The 20,734-nt window shown below is 46.4% G+C and overlaps 1 protein-coding gene across 28 annotated transcripts in view; it reads left to right on the top strand.

Annotated features, from left to right (window-relative positions):
• The window catches only part of LOC310696682 (methyl-CpG-binding domain protein 1-like), a 122,816-nt gene that overhangs the window by 40,937 nt on the left and 61,145 nt on the right, over positions 1 to 20,734 (top strand). For 8 of the 28 annotated variants that reach the window (XM_083482449.1, XM_083482467.1, XM_083482452.1 and 5 more), the window contains 6 exons: positions 2,864 to 2,914; positions 3,359 to 3,427; positions 3,880 to 3,957; positions 5,094 to 5,159; positions 13,015 to 13,071; positions 19,156 to 19,239. In XM_083482449.1, coding sequence (XP_083338575.1) covers positions 2,864 to 2,914; positions 3,359 to 3,427; positions 3,880 to 3,957; positions 5,094 to 5,159; positions 13,015 to 13,071; positions 19,156 to 19,239 — 405 coding nt within the window. The remainder of the gene's footprint in view (positions 1 to 2,863; positions 2,915 to 3,358; positions 3,428 to 3,879; positions 3,958 to 5,093; positions 5,160 to 13,014; positions 13,072 to 19,155; positions 19,240 to 20,734) is intronic. The other 20 variants (XM_083482457.1, XM_083482458.1, XM_083482447.1 and 17 more) reach the window with 5 other exon arrangements.

The raw sequence follows: 20,734 nt of genomic DNA, 5'->3' as shown, positions 1-20,734 counted from the left end.
ACAAGGGCCATCGAGTCCAACCCCCTGCCAAGCAGGAAACACCATCAGAGCACTCCTGACATATGGTTGTCAAGCCTCTGCTTAAAGACCTCCAAAGTAGGAGACTCCACCACACTCCTTGGCAGCAAATTCCACTGTCGAACAGCTCTTACTGTCAGGAAGTTCTTCCTAATGCTTAGGTGGAATCTTCTTTCTTGTAGTTTGGATCCATTGCTCCGTGTCCGCTTCTCTGGAGCAGCAGAAAACAACCTTTCTCCCTCCTCTATGTGACATCCTTTTATATATTTGAACATGGCTATCATATCACCCCTTAACCTCCTCTTCTCCAGGCTAAGCATGCCCAGCTCCCTTAGCCGGTCCTCATAAGGCATCGTTTCCAGGCCTTTGACCATTTTGGTTGCCCTCCTGTGGACACGTTCCAGTTTGTCAGTGTCCTTCTTGAATTGTGGTGCCCAGAACTGGACACAGTACTCCAGGTGTGGTCTGACCAGAGCAGAATACAGTGGCACTATTACTTCCCTTGATCTAGATGCTATACTCCTATTGATGCAGCCCAGAATTGCATTGGCTTTTTTAGCTGCCGCGTCACACTGTTGGCTCATGTCAAGTTTGTGGTCAACCAAGACTCCTAGATCCTTTTCACATGTACTGCTCTCAAGCCAGGTGTCACCCATCTTGTATTTGTGCCTCTCATTTTTTTTGCCCAAGTGCAATACTTTACATTTCTCCCTGTTAAAATTCATCTTGTTTGTTTTGGCCCAGTTTTCTAATCTGTCAAGGTCGTTTTGAAGTGTGATCCTGTCCTCTGGGGTGTTAGCCACCCCTCCCAGTTTTGTGTCATCTGCAAATTTGATCAGGATGCCCTTGAGTCCATCATCCAAGTCGTTGATAAAGATGTTGAATAAGACCGGGCCCAAGACAGAACCCTGTGGCACCCCACTAGTCACTCTTCTCCATGATCGACCGCTGACTGATTCGATCTAAAACCAGCCTGTTCAGGCCCAATCAGGTTGTTCTCTTCGGCCCACTTAGTAAGCTTAGTTAACAAGAACCGTGCATATATTTTCCCAATTATTGACAATAAGCTGATATTCCTGTAATTTCCCGGATCATCTGTCGAGCCCTTTTTATGAATTGGAATAATAATCGCATCCTTCCATATTCTTGGAACCTTCCCACTGATGTTTACGGCATCAAAAGTAACGGCCAGGATTTTCGCCCACCAGTCTGCGTGAAGTTTTATAGCTTCCGCCGGGACTAGGTCAGGACCGGGGGCTTTTCCAACTTTGAGATTAGAAATGAGACTGTGGATTTCTTCCGTCCCTTTAAAGAGATCGCGGCTTCTCCTGGCTTTTCTGGGAGGTCCCTTCTCCCTCCTGTGGAAAAGCCCGCAAGAGCACACGGAGCTTGTGTGCACACGGAGCACACAGAGCTTGGGGGCTTTTCCCGCCTGCCTCCCCCCTGCATTCGTTCCATAGGACGCACACACATTTCCCCTTGCTTTTTAGGAGGGAAAAAGTGTGTCCTATGGTGCGAAAAATACGGTACTTATTTTTCATTAGCTTATTTCCCGGACCTCCTCACGCCTCCCTTTTTTGTATTCCAATTCGGTTTGTTGGTTCAGCAAATCCCTACCCTCTTTGTTTATCCTAGTCTTTAATTTTAAAATATTATGACATTAAATTTTTACCTAAATAATCCATTTTTCATATTCCCTTATAATATTACAGCTGAAAACCGCTTAATTTCTATCCAACATCATTCTAACATTCATCAATTTTACAATATTTCTGTAGATAGTCTTTAAATTTCTTCCAATCTTCTTCCACCGACTCTTCTCCCTGGTCTCGGATTCTGCCAGTCATTTCTGCCAGTTCCATATAGTCCATCACATAATCTATAGTTTGAAGTAGGCTTGTTTCTATTCACCGTAAAGGTAAAGGGACCCCTGACCATTAGGTCCAGTCGCGGATGACTCTGGGGTTGCAGCGCTCATCTTGCTTTACTGGCTGAGGGAGCCAGCGTACAGCTTCCGGGTCATGTGGCCAGCATGACTAAGCCGCTTCTGGCAAACCAGAGCAGCACATGGAAACGCCATTTACCTTTCTGCCGGAGCGGTACCTATTTATCTACTTGCACTGCGTGCTTTCGAACTGCTAGGTTGGCAGGAGCAGGGACCAAGCAATGGGAGTTCACCCCATTGAGGGGATTTGAACCGCCTATCTTCCAATCAGCAAGCCCTAGACTCTCAAACACAGAACCTAAAACGTCTTGAGGTGGTTCTGCTACAGCCCAGTGGCATGGTTATCACAGAATTCAGTTCCTTGACAATCCTTCCCCTTCCTTCCTTCCTTCCTTCCTTCCTTCCTTCCTTCCTTCCTTCCTTTCTTTCTTTCTTTCTTTCTTTCTTTCTTTCTTTCTTTCTTTTTGCAGTTGAAAATGCAAAGGTACTGCTTGCTGAAATCTCAGAAGCCAGAGAGGTTTTCAGGAGGAGGGGTAGAGGGTCATTGGCCTGTATAGCTCTTTGCTCTCAAACATGATTACGAAATACTTAAAATTAGATAAAACAAGGGATGATGGAAATGTGAATAAGGTGTACTGTTTATACATGTTGCTGGATTCTGCTTTCCTTGATGAGAATGGTCACTTTTCATGGTCAGTGCAGAATTAACCACACCTGGAGACTGCTCTCCCATCTTCTGGGTTATCCTTCTTCTAGAAAAGGCTTTAGCTTGCTCTGTGAATATTCTGCTTGCCCTTCCTGTCACACACACTCTTGGGTTGTGTGTTTTGAGATTTGTATTGATCCTGAATGAGGTGGTGACCTGTAGCTCTGGCACTAACCATCTCTTGATCCTTTCAGAAAAAAATTCCACCCAAGAAAGATGGCTACAGCACGAAGAAGCTTACAGTAGTAAGTACCTGCTGTGTTGCCTTCTCTGGGTTTGACATCTCTTAGTTGATTCCATTCCTGTGGATGTTGTGCTCCTTTATTCCATTTATATTGCTTCATAGATTTACATGTAGCCTCTTGGTTTCTGGAAAAGCGCCTCTCTTGCCATTGGTATGTTTCCCCCTCTTGTTCAGTCATCAGTCATGGTGAGGGCCTGCAGCTTGTCAGACTAATGTTGGGAGCAGCAGCATGCTGATCTCATATTCCTCTTTTGATGATGGCTGTACTAGCTGGTGTGTTGCGATATGTAGCCATCAGTTGCGATATGGAGACCTTGGGCATGACTTTCTCTGGGTCTGTATTTGTTCTTGGGGAGATGTCTTGGTGTCTCGTTTCCTCCTCATCCCTTGGCAAGTCTGTGCTGTGCCTGATGGCCTCTTCTGTCTCTTTCCTGCTTGACACCAGGAAGTCCTCTCCACGGAGGAGACCTTTACACCAGCACGGCGCCGGCAGAAGAAGTCAGCACCTGTGACAGTGAGTGGTACTGAATCTGCATGCAGCTCATGCAGGAGGCAAGAATGTGTGACTGCACACAGTCCATCTGATATTGGACTCAAGTTCTCCCCCCACCTCAAATCCACATATCATGAGCCTGGGAGTGGTGTGTGTCGTAGTGGGTGTCAGAATGCCCAATTTATCAGACAGATAATGGAGAGTTTGATTTATGAACTGGGTAGACCTGGATTTAAATGCCTGCTTGGCCAGTAAGTTGGTTTTTTTGGTCAGACACATTCTCTTTGTCATCTTGGAGGGTTGTTAGGATAACCTAGGATAGCCCTCTCATTTCCTTGGATGATGGAACACAATGCTGTGTTTTTCATCAATAATCTCTTAGGATTATATGCCTGGTGTCAGAAGTCCCTTAGCTTTGTGTATGCCTTTATCTGTTCCTGTATTTCCTGCCTCTTTCCCCCTCTGCTTGCCAGGATGGGCCAGCTCCCAAGGTCCAGCGGGCCCCAAGGGGACACCACAAGAGGCTGCCAGCTGCACCACCAGCATCTGCAGTGAGTGGGGGTCAAGACATAATGGAGTGTAATTTTTCAGTCCTGGCTGAGCTGATATGATTGGAAGGCCTGCAGAATGTCGGCATGCGCTTGCCTGGTCTCCCATTCCCTGCTCATTTGGGATATTAATAATAGGGGGGAGAATCGTCAAACCTACTGCTAGCTGGTCACTGCCATCACATTATTCATTGAGAGACTGAAATGCAGTTTACAGTAAAGCAGGTTTGGCTACGCTGTCCATAATCTGCAAGTGTGGTGTGCTGTGGCTTCCTCCAACTGGATCTTCATGGAAGAATGAAAGCAAATGTGGCCAATCATCTTTTGGCGGAGTGTGCTGCAGGTTGAGCTCTAAAGATCATGGTGATATGCTAGTGCCTGCTGCATTAAACATGTGCCTCTTCTGATTCTGGTTAGTTATATTCCTAGAGTGCTGAGCTGGAGACTAGGCCCTGGCACAAGCACTGAAGGGGCAGGCAGGAGTGAGCATAAAATTGTTGGAAGGGACCCTAAGAGCCATCTAGTCCATTCCCCTGCAATGCAGGAATTTCAAGTAGATCATACCCGACAGATGGCCATCCAGCCTCTGCTTTAAAAACCTCGAAGAAGGAACGTCTCCCATTTCTCGTGAGAGTCTATTCCACTATTCTTCAGCTCTGACTGTTGGAAAGTTCTTCCTGATGTTTAGTCGGAATCTCCAAGTTATAGCAACCAAGTACACTAAGAATCTGTGCATTGTTAGCATACTTGGTTGCTATAACTGGGAATAGGAGGAACTGAGGAACTTATGGATTAGAATAGTCCTAGAAGCAGGAAGATGGAGTCAAAAAGCCGAGGGAAAATAGGCACAATTTTAAGCTCAAGACGCAGTCCAGAAACACCTGGATATTCCTTGTATCTTGCCTGCATTAGGCCTTCATTTGAGGCTCTTGGTTTTTCGTGCCCCAAGACTGATATGAGATGCAACATACATCTCTTGAGTTTCCCTTTCTGCAGCACAATCTTCCTCCTTTGAAAGAGGTGTCCTGTTGTCTCTTCTTTCTCCTGGACTGAGCTTTTGGCTGGGTCTGCCTCTGATGACTCTGAATATGTGGGGATATCTTCACTCTTTCTCCTTTCTTCCTTTCTTTGGCTGCCAGGATGGGCCCCTTCCCAAGGCCCAGCTTGCTGCAAGCTGCCATCGTCGAAAGCGCTCTGCTACCACAGTAAGTGGCTTGATGCTGGATCCTACAAAGATGTTTTTGTTGCAGCACAAGTTTTTGTGGGTCATGTGGGTATTCTGTGGGAGCAAAAGATGGAGCAGCTCCCATGTGAAGAAAGGTTGCAGCGTTTGGGCCTTTTTAGTTTAGAGAAAAGGTGAGTAATGGGTAACGTGACAGAAGTTTATAAAATTAAATGTGGCATGGAAAAAGTGGATAGAGATATGGCGGCCAAAATGGAGCCCGGCACACTTTCGCTGCGCCTGCAAGCTGTCTGTGCCGAGCGAAAACGTCCTCCTGCCTCTTTGGCCGGTTTAGCAGAGTGTACACAGTGGTCAGAAGCAAGTGCAGTGTGTGGGTAATAAATCAGAACACACGCAGGCTGTCCTCTTATCTCCAACAGTCTTTAATCGTGTAGCATAACATCGTAAAAACAGCTTCAAACACCCGGCGACAACGCACACATCTCTCCTCCTCCGAACAGAACAGAGAACTAACACACAGTAAGATTCCCGTATGTGAACTTAGCCACACCTCAGGATGTGAGACGTCATTCAGAACGTCACTCAGAACTGTTAACCCTGTAAGTTCTGAAACCCTTCACACCCCCTCACGTCTCGCATCCTGTGAACACCCATTTACAGACCTCTTTGAGTTCAACTCACCTCCCATTGCCTTTTGCCCCCCTCTGGCATCTGTCCCAGGCAACTGTTGAACCCCTTCAACACTCCCAGAATTGCACTGTGCGAAACCAACCCACACACTGGTGACCTGAAACCTCTCAGGTGGAACCCCCTTTGTGGCGCGTGTTGACCGTCTGAGCACAAACTCAGGTGCTCCTCCTGACCCACTGGGGTCAGCAAGCGTGTCCTCTACATCAGAAGACTCCCCCTCTGACTTGCTGCGTCTTCGGGCCTTCTGCACTTTGCTAACAGGAGACGAAGGCTCACTCTTGGGCTCTCTTTTAACAACCTGTGGAGAAACCCAACCCTGTTCTTGACCCTCATCAGAGACTTGGTCCTCAGCAACAGGTTCAGCCTCTGGCTCTCCCTCCTCAGAATCAGACAGACACTGAGAGAACGTCAGGACCCTCATTGAGTCTTGACCAACCATCCTGCTCACAGAACTCAGCATGTTTACTGATCAGAAGCTTGGTCTGATCACCCTCTGGATATGCAAACTTCCACCCCTTTGTCGCAGGTTCATACCCACAGAAGATCATTTTCTGGTACCTTGGACCACCTTCCCTCCGTTGAGCCGTTGGTATAGGCACCCAGGCTTGGGAACCAAACACACGGAAGAAATGCACCTGCGGCTTTTTCCGGTGCAACAGGAAAAACGGTGTGTCACCTATAACTGGGTTATAGGACCTGTTCTTCGTAAAGTTGGCAGCCTTCCAAGCCTCACTCCAAAAGCTCTGAGGCAACCCAGAGTCACACAGTAGAACCCTGGTAGCTTCAGCCAGTGTTTTACTCCTGTGCTCTGCCACGCCTCTCTCCTGAGGAGACTCAGCACCCGTCACCTTGTGACATATTCCCTTCTGGTTGAAAAACTCCTTCAGAGCAGACCCAGTAAACTTTGACCCACGGTCGCTCTTGAACCCTTGCACCTTGGTGGAGAACCTCAGTTCCACCTCCGCAACCCAATCTTTAAGCAGTTGCGCTGCCTCGCTTTTCGTCTTCAGCGAGAAAGACCAGCCGTTCTGACTAAAATCTGTCAGCGTCAGCACAAACCTGGCCCCACCCAGACTCGGACACTCCATGGGCCCAAACAGGTCTGTGTGCACAAGCTCAAAAGGTTTTGTGGTTACCCTTTCCACCCTGGGATAACTGCACCCTTTTACCTTTGCCCTTCTGCATGCCTTGCACTCTAGGGATTTCCCACATGCTTTAAGTTTGCAACCTTTAGTGCAGCTGGGCAGCCTCTGAACATCTTCCAAACTGCTGTGCGACATTCTCTTGTGCCACAAGTGAACACAAGAATCATGACTGGGAACACTAGCACACTGCGCCTGTGCTGTTTCGGCGCCCCACTCACCCTTCAGAGGTGTCTCCAGAACAAAGAGATTGTTCTTGCATTCCACGTTGACAAGTTGTCTCCCACCCCTGGAAATGGAACAGACATCATTTTCAAAGCAAACCTTGTACCCTTCCTTTACAAGAGCAGGTACAGATAAAAGACAACAATGCATCTCTGACACAACATAGACTTCCAGCTCCGCCTGTAAAAAGGGAACATAAACATTTGTCACGTTAGATAATGGCCTTTGTGACCCATCAGCAAATTCAACAATTGTCCCAGCTGAAACAGCCCTGCAGTTCCGCATTTCGCCACTAGGTGGCGCTGATATCAGGTGATGACTCGCTCCTGAGTTGACCACCCATTGCATCACCCTGCCCTCACTGGAGTTGTTCTTTAGCGTTGCCATAGAAGCAGTAAGGTGATAAGGACTTTCTCCACTTTCTGAGTCACGTCCTCCCTTCGCGTTCCCGCGCTGGCCTCCTCTCCTGGACTGGCTCCCATGGGAAACGACCTTGGAGACATCCTGCCCGGCCTCTCTGCCTCTCTGCGGACAGGATCTTTTTAGATGGCTGTTGGAACCACAGACATAACATTGACGAGTGGAAAAAGCCTGAACAGAGCTTTCAGCTGGCCTGGCCCCCCTGCAACCGGATGGGCTCCCTGTGCCAGCTCGGCCCTCTCTGACACGGCGTTCCTGTTCGTCCGCCAAACGTCCTGTCACATACTGCAGCGTGAGTTCTGCGGGACTCATCGACTCCAAAGTTAGACACAAATTGTCATAACTTTTGTCCAAAGAGCTGAGCAAAATATAAACTTTCAGCTCCTCTGAAAAGTTGACTTGCAACAGCCTCAACTCGTTGAAAACAGAGAGCATCTCAGTAACATGCTGTCTGATGTTGCCACCAGGACGCAACTTCATCTCAAACAAGCGTCTAGTGGTGTGGATCTTTGCCCCAGCCGTGGTCCTGTGGTGCACTCTCTCTAACACTTGAAAAGCTTCCTGAGCAGTCTCAAGCCCTTCGACCAAAGGTAGCTGTGAACCCTCAAAACTGAGCACTATAGCTCCCAGGGCTTTCTGGTTGCGCCTTTGCGAAGCGTGAGCAGCTGCTACTTCTGCCGCCGATGCGCCTGCTGCCGCCTGCAACGGGGGCCCCTGGTTCGCCTCCCACAGCCCCTTGGCTACCAGCCAGGCCTTCAGCTTCCTGCTCCACTCTTGCCAGTTTTGTCCGTTTAACTTTTCGAAGGGGACACTATATGATTCATGGCTGACTGCCATCTCCACCCCCGGGGCTCAGCGTACTCACGGAACAGCAGCTCCTTCCGGCTCCCGGCTCTAGCAGACCGCTCCTCCCAGCGAGCTCCTTCCAGCCTCAAAAGAAAGGCAAAGCTCCAGCTGGCTCCAGCGTCTTCTCAGCTGGCTCCCCCCCCCACAGGGACGTCTCTGCAACAGCTTCAAAGCTTTGGCTAGCTGCCCATAACCTATGGCAGCCAAAATGGCCAAAATGGAGCCCGGCACACTTTCACTGCGCCTGCAAGCAGTCTGTGCCGAGCGAAAACGTCCTCCTGCCTCTTTGGCCGGTTTAGCAGAGTGTACACAGAGGTCAGAAGCAATTGCAGTGTGTGGGTAATAAATCAGAACACACGCAGGCTGTCCTCTTATCTCCAACAGTCTTTAATCGTGTAGCATAACATCGTAAAAACAGCTTCAAACACCCGGCGACAACGCACACATCTCTCCTCCTTCTCCGAACAGAACAGACAGAGAACTAACACACAGTAAGATTCCCGTATGTGAACTTAGCCACACCTCATGATGTGAGACGTCATTCAGAACGTCACTCAGAACTGTTAACCCTGTAAGTTCTGAAACCCTTCACAAGAGAAAGCTTTTTCTCACTCTCGGGGACATCCAGTGAAGCCGAATGTTGGAAGATTCAGGACAGAGTAAAAGAAAGTACTTATGCACACAGTACATAGTCAAACTGGAATTCACTTCCACAGGAATCACTGGTGGCCACCAACGTATAGTGGTGCCTTGCAAGACGAAATTAATCCGTTCCGCGAGTCTCTTCGTCTTGCGGTTTTTTCGTCTTGCGAAGCACGGCTATTAGCGGCTATTAACGGCTTAGCGGCTATTAACGGCTTAGTGGCTTTTAACAGCTTAGTGGCTTTAAGAAAAAGGAAACAAACTCGCAAGAACTCGCAAGACGTTTCGTCTTGCAAAGCAAGCCCATAGGGAAATTCGTCTTGCGGAACGACTCAAAAAATGGAAAACTCTTTCGTCTAGCGAGTTTTTCGTCTTGCGAGGCATTCGTCTTGCGGGGCACCACTGTAGATGGCTTTGAAAGAGGATTAGACAAGTTCAGGGAGGAGGAGGAGAGGGCCAAGATGGCTGTAGTCTCCTTCCACAGTCAGAGGCAGTAACACTCTGAAGACCAGTTGCTGGGAATCTTCGGAAGGGAGAAGGTCACTGCGTCCTGCTTCCAGGTTTTCCACAGGCATCTGGTTGGCCACTGGGAGAATAGGATGCTGGACTAAATGGGCTGTGGGTCTGATCCAGCAGGCTCCTCTTAAGTCCATAAGACATGTTTCACCACCATATGTCAATAAAAGTAAAATACTTGGGTCGAGGTGCAGTTAATAGGCATATTGTGTTTCTTCTCAGATGCTGTCTCTGCCAAGGGGTGCATAACGTGTCTGCATTGTCTTATAGACGTGAGCACACTGGATTTTGGCTGTAGACATGTATGTGTGTTAACAGCAATACCCATGCTGAGTACCGTATTTTTCGCTCTATAACACGCACCCGACCATAACACGCACGTAGTTTTTAGAGGAGGAAAATCCGTAGGCATGCCACCCGTAGGCATTCCCTCCATAACACGCACAGACATTTCCCCTTACTTTCTAGGAGGAAAAAAGTGAGTGTTATGGTGCAAAAAACACGGTACTTCCCATATGGGCATATTCTGATAATCCTCACACTTATGCCATCCCTACTGTCCTAATTTTAAGCTTTACTTGGGTATTTGAATCCAGGCTTTGACCAGCTTGTTAGCTATTTGGCTGATCTTTCTGCTGAGAGTGTGGGGAAATGCTCTTTGCCAATGAGCTTGGGATGAATTCCACTACAAATGACTTCCAGTTGCAGAAATTTAGGGAGTTTGTGTGTCAGATTGACCTTAAAGTTTTGCAGAGCATGCAGACTGAGTTGTTTGGTTTGGATGGCTTTTATCCTGCATCCTTCTGATATTGGTCCCACAAACATTTCATGTGGTTGCCTCTTGGGAATGGGCACAACTGTGATTGAATCTCTTTGCAAATGATCTGAATCTGACCAAGTTAGGAGACTTCTGGGTTGGTGCCTCTGGCAATGGCGGAATTCCTCTGATCGGGAGGAATTTGCCCCGTGGGAATTTGGGTCTGTACCGCCATGGCGAAGGAGAAGCCTGTGAACGTGGATTCGGCGGGCACCTTTTGCGCCTCCCCTACTTGCAGGGAAACCCGGTTTCGGGGATCCGGAGCGACGTGGGGTGAGCGGCGCGGTGCTTCGAATCGTCTGCTTCTTCCACGGAGCGAAGCCGCATAGCTGTTGCCGGAGAGCACTGACCTTTTCCTGTGGACAATTTGACTCTAAAGTAATTACCCGTGAGTAGAGCTGAAGTGGGGGAATTGGATTTTTAAATGTTTAATTTGGCATCGAAACGGGGAGGTTCAATACAGGAAGTCCGCCTCCCCTTTTGTAAATAAACTAAAGCAATGAGCATGCAAGCCGAAGTCTTGGAAAGCCTTTTGTAAAAAGACTAAATCTCCATTGTCAAAGAACTAACCCCCCCCCTTTGGAGACAGGAGAAGAGGGGGTGAAGTGGTGGACTGAATATGCCTGTAGGAGAGAGTCAAGAGAGTTAAAATACCGCCGCTCAAACCCTGGAAACGGGCTGCTAGCAGGATCGATGTCTTTTGGAATGTTCATTGACAGCGTTTAGAACGTTCATTGACAGGTAGCTAAACAAGAGAATACATTGTTTCTACTGTCTCCGGCTGTTGTTGTTTTTTTTAAAAAAGGAGCAAAAGTAACTGAAAACTGAAACTAACTTTGGATTATTGGAACATTGTTTAAAAGAGGACAGTACTGACTAATACAAATAGAAACTGTTTTCCCCTAGTGGAAGCTTTTGAAATTGGTTGCTCTACAGGAGCTGGGCTAGGGGAATTTCCAGCTGCAAGGTTAAAAATTGTGAGACTCTGGGATTGACCTTGAATCTCTTAAGTGTTATGGCAAATGGAAAGGAAAAAACAGACAGAATGTCAACAGAAGAGGCCTTAGCGGTCGTATTAGTGAAAATAAATGATTCGCTGGAACAGCTTCACAAGAAAACAGACGCGATAAATGTGAAAGTGGATGCTGCAAATATTAAAATAGACTTAATTGTAGAAAGTTTAAATAATCTGGGACAAAAGGTGAATACCAATACAGAAACCATCCAGAAACTGATACAGGAATCTACTCTGATACGGCAAACTGCGGATGAAGTCAAGGAGAAAACCCTTGCTGCTGAATGTAAAGCAATACAACTGGAGAGAGAGAGAGTCCCATCCATACAAGGACAACTTGATGAACATAAGCTGACATTTGTTATGATTGAACTTAAAGAGAAACAGATGAATCTGAGGATCAGAGCCCTACCTGAGGAAAAGGAAAGCTTGAGAGAGTTTCAGGAGGAGACAGGACTAACATCGGTTGAGAAAGAGAGGTATTTGGGGGTTAGTATGACTGCCAGAAATGTGAATTTATTCAAGGATAACTGTGAAGGACGTTGGATTGAAGAGAAGGGGGATTTGGAAATATGGACAAATCTGAAGTTGTTATTGTTGGGCCGAGTTGCTATGGTGGGAAAGAGGGTTGCTGTGTTGTCGGGGATGTTGCTTTTGTTTCAAACATTGCAAGCTTTGGATGGGATGGATTGTTTCAGGAGGTGGCAGAGGGACGTCTCTAGATTTGTTTGGCAGGGCAGGAAGCCTCGAGTAAAATTTAAGATATTGACGGATGCCAAAGAAGGAGGTGGACTTGCCCTGCCAGACCCCTAAACTTTGTTGTGAACCATCTGCTTTTTGCTGGCTGAGAGAATGGCTGCTTCTTGAAAGCACTGAAGTGTTGGATAATGGCAGATGAAGTTGATGGACTATATGGAATTGGCGGAAATGACTGGCAAGATCCGAGACCAGGGAGAAGAGTCGGGGGAAGAAGACTGGAAAAAGTTTAAAGACTATTTATAGAAATATTGTAAAATTAATGAATGTTAGAAGAATGTTGGAATGAAGTTATATGGCTTTAGTAGAAATGCTATAAGGAATTAAGTATAAATAGATTAATAGAAAATTAAAGGAAAAAATAAGGCAAGAATGTGTTAAGATAATTATAGGATAGAAAAAAGAGGAAGATGGAAAGGAATTGCTGAAACAATTAATAGAAGTGGAATACAAAAGGGAGGTGTGAGGAGGTCGTTGGAAATAAGCGAATGAAAGATAAGATATTGAAAATGTTTGAGGTGTTTTTAAATTGTTTTTGTTTGTTTTTGTTTTGTTTTGTATGTAGTGCTTTTGTATTGTATTTGTATTGTTCTTTTTTTCTTTTTTTGTTTGCAGTGTTGTGTTGAAGCTGTTCGAAAAGTAATAAATATCATTAAAAAAAAATGAATTTGACCAAGTTAGGGAAGCCAGTTCAATCATGCCTCTCCTGTATTTCTCTCAGCTCTTCTCTGCTAATTTCATGGGAATTTCCAAATGCAGAACATTTCTGTTTACTCACCGCACCACCTCTTTGTCTCCCTTTTTCTAGAAATGGAAACCTACTATGGAACGGGATCCTGGAGGCATCCCTACAGTAAGACAAAAGGTAAGTAGGCAACGGGGAGCTATGTCTTACACAGTATAACGGCATTAACAGTCAGCAATATCACCTTGGAAAGTATCTTACACAAGTCTAGAGCAACCTGCATACATTATTCTGTTTGAATACTGTGTCCAGTTCTGGGCACCACAATTTAAGAAGGATGTTGGCAAGCTTGAACGTGTGCAGAGGAGGGCAACCAGGATGATCAAGGGTCTGGAAACCGAGCCTTATGAGGAGCGGTTGAAGGAGCTAGGTCTGTTTAGCCTGGAAAAGAGGAGACTGAGAGGAGATATGACAGCCATCTTCAAATATCTGAAGGGCTGTCATGGAAGAGGGAACAAACCTGTTTTGTCCTGCTCCAGAGGCTAGGACCCAAACCAGTGTTTAAATACGATGACCATATTCAAATATCTCAGAAGTTGTTCTGGAGGGTAGGACTTGAACAAATGACTTTAAGTTACAAGAAAGGAGATTCCGGCTAAATATCAAGAAGAACTTTCTGACGGTAAGAGTTGTTTGACAGTGGAAGAGTCTCCCTCGGGAGGTTTTTAAGCAGAGGTTGGGTGGCCATCTGTCATGGATGCTTTACGTGAGATTCCTGCATTACAGGGGGTTGAATTATATGACGCTTGGGGTCCCTTCCAACTCTACAGTCACAGAACTGTGACTGTGACATACACACATGCTCTAAATTAGTTGTTGTTGTTGTTAAAGATTGTACTTTCTTGAAGCAGAAGGCTTTTGTCTCTAAAAGGGCTGGGAAGCAACAGAAAGACAAACCCTAAATGTAGACTTCCCATTTCAGTTATTATTTTCCATGTTCATTGCTCACTCTGGTTGGGGTCAGTGAGTGCATGCCACTTCTTTGTTGTTTGATTCTTTGGTGAATATTTATTCTGAAGTAGTAGTCCGGGTTTTACTTTGTTAGGATTCTGGCCGACTCATATCAGTTGCTTACCCTGTTCCTTTGTGAGATGAAGATAACACTATGCAGAAGGTTCATCTTCAAACAGACTCTTAGTCTCTGTGATTATCCAGGGGTGATTTTGAACCAGCCACGGATTGACGCAAGTCAACCTGTCACTGCTCAGAGGTCAACAGTCAGGTAGAGGTAGGTTCTGCTGTCTGATAAATGAGGAGGAAGGGTAGGAGGGAGAGACTTTAACAATTAAAATTGGAATAGGTGAGGGTTGTAATTTTTATGTGAAAACCTTTTAAGAAAAAGTGCATTTGGGGCATTGATTCAGAGGCAAGAGGGATATGTCTAGGACAGGTCATCCTACACCAGTTTGGTACCCTCCCATCAGTCTCAGCCAGCAAGGCCATGACTGATAGGAGTTGTAGTCCAAAATCTGGGGGGCACCAGCTTGGTGAAGGTTGGTCTATGTAGTTAAGGGGAGGTGCTTACAGCTTGGGGAGCTTATAAGTTCTCACAAACAAGTTTTTGTTTTGAGGGTGTTTGCTAAGTTTTTACAATACCAAATTCTTGTCTAAACAGTAGATGGATGGGGAACTTTCTCAAGGGCAAAGGGACCATAATCTTAAATTCAGATTGGTTGGGGTACAGATCACTAACAGTGATTTGTTGAATGAATAAACTTTATTATAGTCACAGACCAGAATAAGAGAAATATGAATAAAATAGCAGTTCAGATTTAAACAGGTGATTGTTAAATCAAATAAGAACAAGGAAACAAGCATAGGATAAAACATGTGAATAGAGTACAGGATAGATAATTGAGGAATAAGAACTGATAATTAAAACAGATAAGGACTAAAAGACATACAGTTAAAACAACTATAAGGGGTGGAGCTTAGGGGAATAGCGGTCTTGCAATATGGGCCTTCAGTTTAAGACTGGTTTGTAGCACAAACCATCCTTCAGCGAATATCCATCATGGCAGTGCAAAACCTAGCAACTGAGTATGTAACATCTGGGTTTTCATCCTGGAGTAGTAGGGAGATGTTGAGTTGTTCTGTATGTCCTGGGAATTTGTGCAGGATAGGCAGGATAAACCTGGCTCGTATGTCTATATAGTACTGGCAATGGGAAAAGGCATTTCCCGTTGTTTCCTGCTGCCCAGAGCCACAGGGGCATTTCCTCTCCTCGTATGGTGGCTTCATATTACGGCCTTCTTGAATGGCTGAGGGGAGGGCCTGACAACAGGCCAGAGTGAAGGCCCTACACTGTTTGGGGTTTCAAGGTTGGTTATATATGGCATTTGGGAGGTGAGGTATCTACTGGTTTCACTGATTAGAAATTTTGGGGACCTGGCTAGGTCTGCTTGACATTCTGTGTCTTCCACATGCTGTTTAATGTTTGTTTATTTTTTTAGCTTGTTCATGCCCTATGTCAAGTAAAATCTGTGGGTTGAAGCCTAGAGTAGTTATATTTTTCACTGCTCGTTTCCATGTTGATTGGAAATCATCCTTAATATGTTAGAAGGATGCTGGAATGAAGTTATATGGCTTTAGCAGAAATGTTATAAAGAATTAAGCAAAAACAGATTGTTAATGGGCCAAAGTGGAAAATTTAAGGTTAGATTGTGTTAAGATAAATTATAGAACAAAAATTGAGAAAGATGGAAAGGATTTGCTGAAATAGCTAATTGAACTAGAATACAAAAAAGGGAGGTGTGAGGAGGTCGATGAAACAAGTAATTGAAAGGTAAAGATATGGAAATATTGGATGTGTTTTTAAATGTTTTTGTTTTTCTTGTTGTTTTGCTTTATTGTTTTTTGTTTTTGTTTTTATTTCTGATGTATTGTAAGGTATTGTTTTGTTTTGTTTAATTTTTTATTGTTTCCTTCTTCTTTTTTCTGTAACTATTAAACCTCTAATAAATATCATTTTTAAAAAAAGGAAATCATCCTTAATAGTCAGGGGAGCAAGGCCGCTCAGGAAGAAAGATAGTCTCAACCAGTAATTAAAAGTGGCAAGCCACACTCTGGCCTCGATTCTCATGGATCCAGTTTCAAGACATATGGTAGCATTGGAGACATGTTTAGGCACTTGTAGAGCAGAATTTGGATTGTATCAATTATAGTGGTGCGTAGTTGGCAGAGGGACCTAATTAGGCACTGTATAACAGCTGTGCAATCGATTTAGCCTCAAACAGTCTGAGGGCTGCAGGTATATAGTGTCCACCTTTGGTCCTGAGGTACTTGAGGAAAGCATTTGCGCTTCTCTGGGCATTCCCTGCAAAGTAGTCGCCATGGGCTTTTGAAGCAAGTGACCTTCTCAATCTTGTGACCATTGATGTACCATGTATGTGGTTTGGGCCTCTTGGCAAAAACCATAATTTTGGTTTTCTGGTAATTGAGTTCCAACTGGCTCTCCTTGCAATATGTTGCCAGTGTTTTCATGGCTCTTTTAAGGCCTCACCAGTGTTCTTGAGAGGATTGCTGCGTCATCTGCGTAAAGCAGCACCAGTGATTTGCTAGGATCCTCCCTACCCCACTTGAAGACTTTTGTTTGTTTTCTGCTTGTTTTATTCTAGAAAATCTCTTAAGGAGATTTAGGAGATAAAATGCAGAAAATGCCAGTGGAAGTGAAATGTCCCAGTTCTTGATCATTGCATCTGAAAGCAAGCAGAGGGCTGCCACAGATTCAGAACAATATTTTGTGAGTGGAGTTATAGAAGCATTTATTTTAAAAGAATGGAAAAATGCCTTCCTTAAGAGGGCAGAGAAAGAAAGGATCGTAGGTTGGTTTGCACTGTGGACCTTTAATTTGTGGTCCACTTGCTGTATTGCCCCAATTTTCTTGGGTTCTCTTTTCAAAGACACGTTCTTGAAAAGGCATATGTAGCTGGCTCATAAAGGCTACAGCTATAACTCATTCTCTAATAAGGTGCCCAGCAGCCCCTGCTGAGCATGGTCCTTCCTGGGTGAAACTGTCACTGGCCTCCTGGTCCACGAAGCTGGGTGGCCCCTCTGAGCAGTCTTATCTGCCCTTTTTGAAATTCATGTCAAAATGTCATGGAATTTCCCACACAGTGGTACCTTGGTTTTATAACAGCTTAGTTTATAAACAACTTGGAAATAGTAAATTGCAAACCAGGAAGTAGGTGTTTCGGTTTGTGAACTTTGCCTCGGAATTAAAACATGTTCCGCTTCCTGTTGAGTCTGTTCCATTTCTAAATTGAGTCCTCCTGCTGCTGATTGGAGGCTTCCTGCTGAGTCTGTCAGCTGCTGTGTCCCACGCAACACAAAGTTGATATTTGGAGCTTTTTCCCCATTTTTGTTTGTGTGACTTTTTCGTGGCTATGGCTTATGACTTTGTTTTTGTGACTCTGTGGAACCCAGTTCAGCTACTGATTGATTGTGTGACTGTGGAAATGGATAAAAGCTCTGCCCCCTCCAAACAATGACTATCATCAGTGCAGGTTAGGGAAAAAAATTAATTTTAATTTTTATCATCTACAATACTGTCTTATTTGCTTTCATTTTATGGATCAATGGTCTTGCTAGAAAGTAAAATTAATATTAAATTGCTGTTTTAGGGGTTGTTTTTAAAAGCCTGTGATTAATCCATTTTACATTATTTTCTTCGGGAAAGCACGCCTTGGTTTTAGAACGGTTTGGTTTTAGAATGGGCTTCCGAAACGGATTAATTTTGGGACCCAAGGTACCACTGTATTCCCCTAAATCAGTCAGCACTTGATGATTTAACTGGAAATAAGGCTTAGTCTGTGTGAGTTATTAAGTTAACTGTATCAAGACTCAGTTGGTCCAAAGCAGGGTTCGGCAACCTAAGGCCCACGGGCCACAAGCAGCCCATGGGGGTCATTTAACTGGCCCATGGACCCAGCCGCCAGCTCGCGGACCCCCGCTGCCCACTCGGTCGGCTTCCGTGTGCCACACTAAACGGGCGTGGAGCAGAGCGGGGACTACCTTCCACAACGCTGGAAGTTCCTGCAGCCAATGGGAAGCGAAGCTGCACACGCCTGAAATAACGTTTGCGCACGCACGCACACTCTGGTCCACCATGGCGTTTGCGGGGCTGTGAACTGGCCCAAGCCACAAAAACCTTGCCGACTCCTGGTCCGAAGTTTATAGATAGTGTGCTTTTACTCCTGGAGAATACTCCTTTCTGTATTGCAAGGGATACACACTGTATCAGACTCGGTGCAAATACTAAAGTGAGTTGAAATCATGGTGTTGCACACTGTCTTTTCTACCTGGGGTCCTGCTCCCTGATAAGCACCAACCCGACTCATTTGGGAAAGCTCTGACATGTCACGTGGGGCTGAACCTCAGCAGGGCATGAGGTGCCTGAAAGTCTTGCATAGGTAAAAGAATACTGCAGCATTTCCCAACATGTAAACTTCTTTGTGGGATCCATGTGAAAAGGATCTAGGAGTCTTGGTTGACCACAAACTTGACATGAGCCAACAGTGTGACGCGGCAGCTAAAAAAGCCAATGCAATTCTGGGCTGCATCAATAGGAGTATAGCATCTAGATCAAGGGAAGTAATAGTGCCACTGTATTCTGCTCTGGTCAGACCTCACCTGGAGTACTGTGTCCAGTTCTGGGCACCACAGTTCAAGAAGGACACTGACAAACTGGAACGTGTCCAGAGGAGGGCAACCAAAATGGTCAAAGGCCTGGAAACGATGCCTTATGAGGAACGTCTAAGGGAGCTGGGCATGTTTAGCCTGGAGAAGAGGAGGTTAAGGGGTGATATGATAGCCATGTTCAAATATATAAAAGGATGTCACATAGAGGAGGGAGAAAGATTGTTTTCTGCTGCTCCAGAGAAGCGGACACGGAGCAATGGATCCAAACTACAAGAAAGAAGATTCCACCTAAACATTAGGAAGAACTTCCTGACAGTAAGAGCTGTTTGACAGTGGAATTTGCTGCCCAGGAGTGTGGTGGAGTCTCCTACTTTGGAGGTCTTTAAGCAGAGGCTTGACAACCATATGTCAGGAGTGCTCTGATGGTGTTTCCTGCTTGGCAGGGGGTTGGACTCGATGGCCCTTGTGGTCTCTTCCAACTCTATGATTCTATGATTCTATGAACAACTGAGACTAGAAGGGTCTCCTTGACCACCCCAACTCACGTGGGTTTCTTTTTAACAGAAGAAGCAGTTAGGAGCAGTGAAGGAAAGGAAGAAACCTGGTCGTCCCCCCAAGCATCCCACTGCCCAGCTGAAGAACAATGTGGTAAGCATATGGCTTTTCTGCATGGGGGTCTCTGGGATGTGGCTCAGCTACAATTTATTTCTACAGCCATTTGAGAAAGTGATTTGAAACACATTTTCTTCTAAGATCTTAATCAGTGCACAGGTGCCCAAAGTTGTGTGGTGTGTGTATCACAAATGGAGACCTACATTTCCTTCCCCCTTCTCTCATCATGTGATGGGAATCAATGGAGTCCACCCAGAAGTCTGCACTCCCAAGTGGAATGGAAAACATTAACTGTGTTGGGAGCTGATGAAGCCTTGGAAATTGAATCGGGAAGGGGAGGGATTGTGAGGGCTTTAGCAGCCCACCCTGTCCACCCCCATTGATGTGTCGCAATCTGAAAATACAGTGGTACCTCGGGTTACATATGCTTCAGGTTACAGACTCTGCTAACCCAGAAATATTACGTCGGGTTAAGAACTTTGCTTCAGGATGAGAACAGAAATTGCGTGGTGGCGGCACGGCATCAGCAGGAGACCCCATTAGCTAAAGTGGTGCTTCAGGTTAAGAACAGTTTCAGGTTAAGAACAGACCTCCAAAACGAATTAAGTACAGTGGTACCCCGCAAGACGAACGCCTCGCAAGACGGAAAACCCGCTAGACGAAAGGGTTTTCCGTTTTGGAGGCGCTTCGCAAAACGAATTTCCCTATGGGCTTGCTTCGCAAGACGAAAGCCCATAGGGAAATCTCCGGGGACCTCTTTTAAATGCTAGCGGTGGGGAGCAAAGCCTTTCCCCCCCCTCCGGCCTTCAGAAGAGGTCCAGGAAGGCTGGCGGGGGCCGAAAGGCTTTGCTCCCCACCGCCAGCATTTTAAAAGCAGTCCGGGATAGCAGGGAAGCGCTTCCCGCTATCCCAGACGGCTTTTGAAGGCAGGAGAGGTCCGCGAAGCCTGGGCGTGCTGATCTCAGCGCGCGCAGGCTTCGGCATGCCGGCAACTCTCCGCAAGCAGCGGCAGCGCTGCCGCTGCTCGCGGAGAGGTCCGCGAAGCCTGGGCGCGCTGATCTCAGCGGGCGCAGGCTTCGGCATGCCGGCAACTCTCCGCAAACAGTGGCAGCGCTGCCGCTGCTCGCGGAGAGGTCCGCGAAGCCTGGGCGCGCTGATGTCAGCGCGCGCAGGCTTCGGCATGCCGACAACTCTCCGCAAACAGCGGCAGCGCTGCCGCTGCTCGCGGACAGGTCCGTGAAGCCTGGGCGCGCTGATCTCAGCGCGCGCAGGCTTCGGCATGCCGGCAACTCTCCGCAAGCAGCGGCAGCTCTGCCGCTGCTTGCGGAGAGGTCCGCGAAGCCTTGGCCGGACAGCTTTTGAAGGCAGGCGGGGGGGACAAAGACTTTCACCCCCCGCCAGCCTTCAGAAGAGGTCCAGGACCTCTTCTGAAGGCTGGCGGGGGGCAAAAGTCTTTGTCCCCCCTGCCTGCCTTCCCAGGGGCTTTTAAATCGCCCCGGACAGCGGAGAAGTCCTCCGCTGTCCCGGGGCG

This window comes from Podarcis liolepis, assembly GCF_965112155.1.
Source record: "Podarcis liolepis genome assembly, chromosome: 17".
Classification (NCBI taxonomy): Eukaryota; Metazoa; Chordata; class Lepidosauria; order Squamata; family Lacertidae; genus Podarcis; species Podarcis liolepis.
This window is presented reverse-complemented; position numbering and strand designations above follow the sequence as displayed.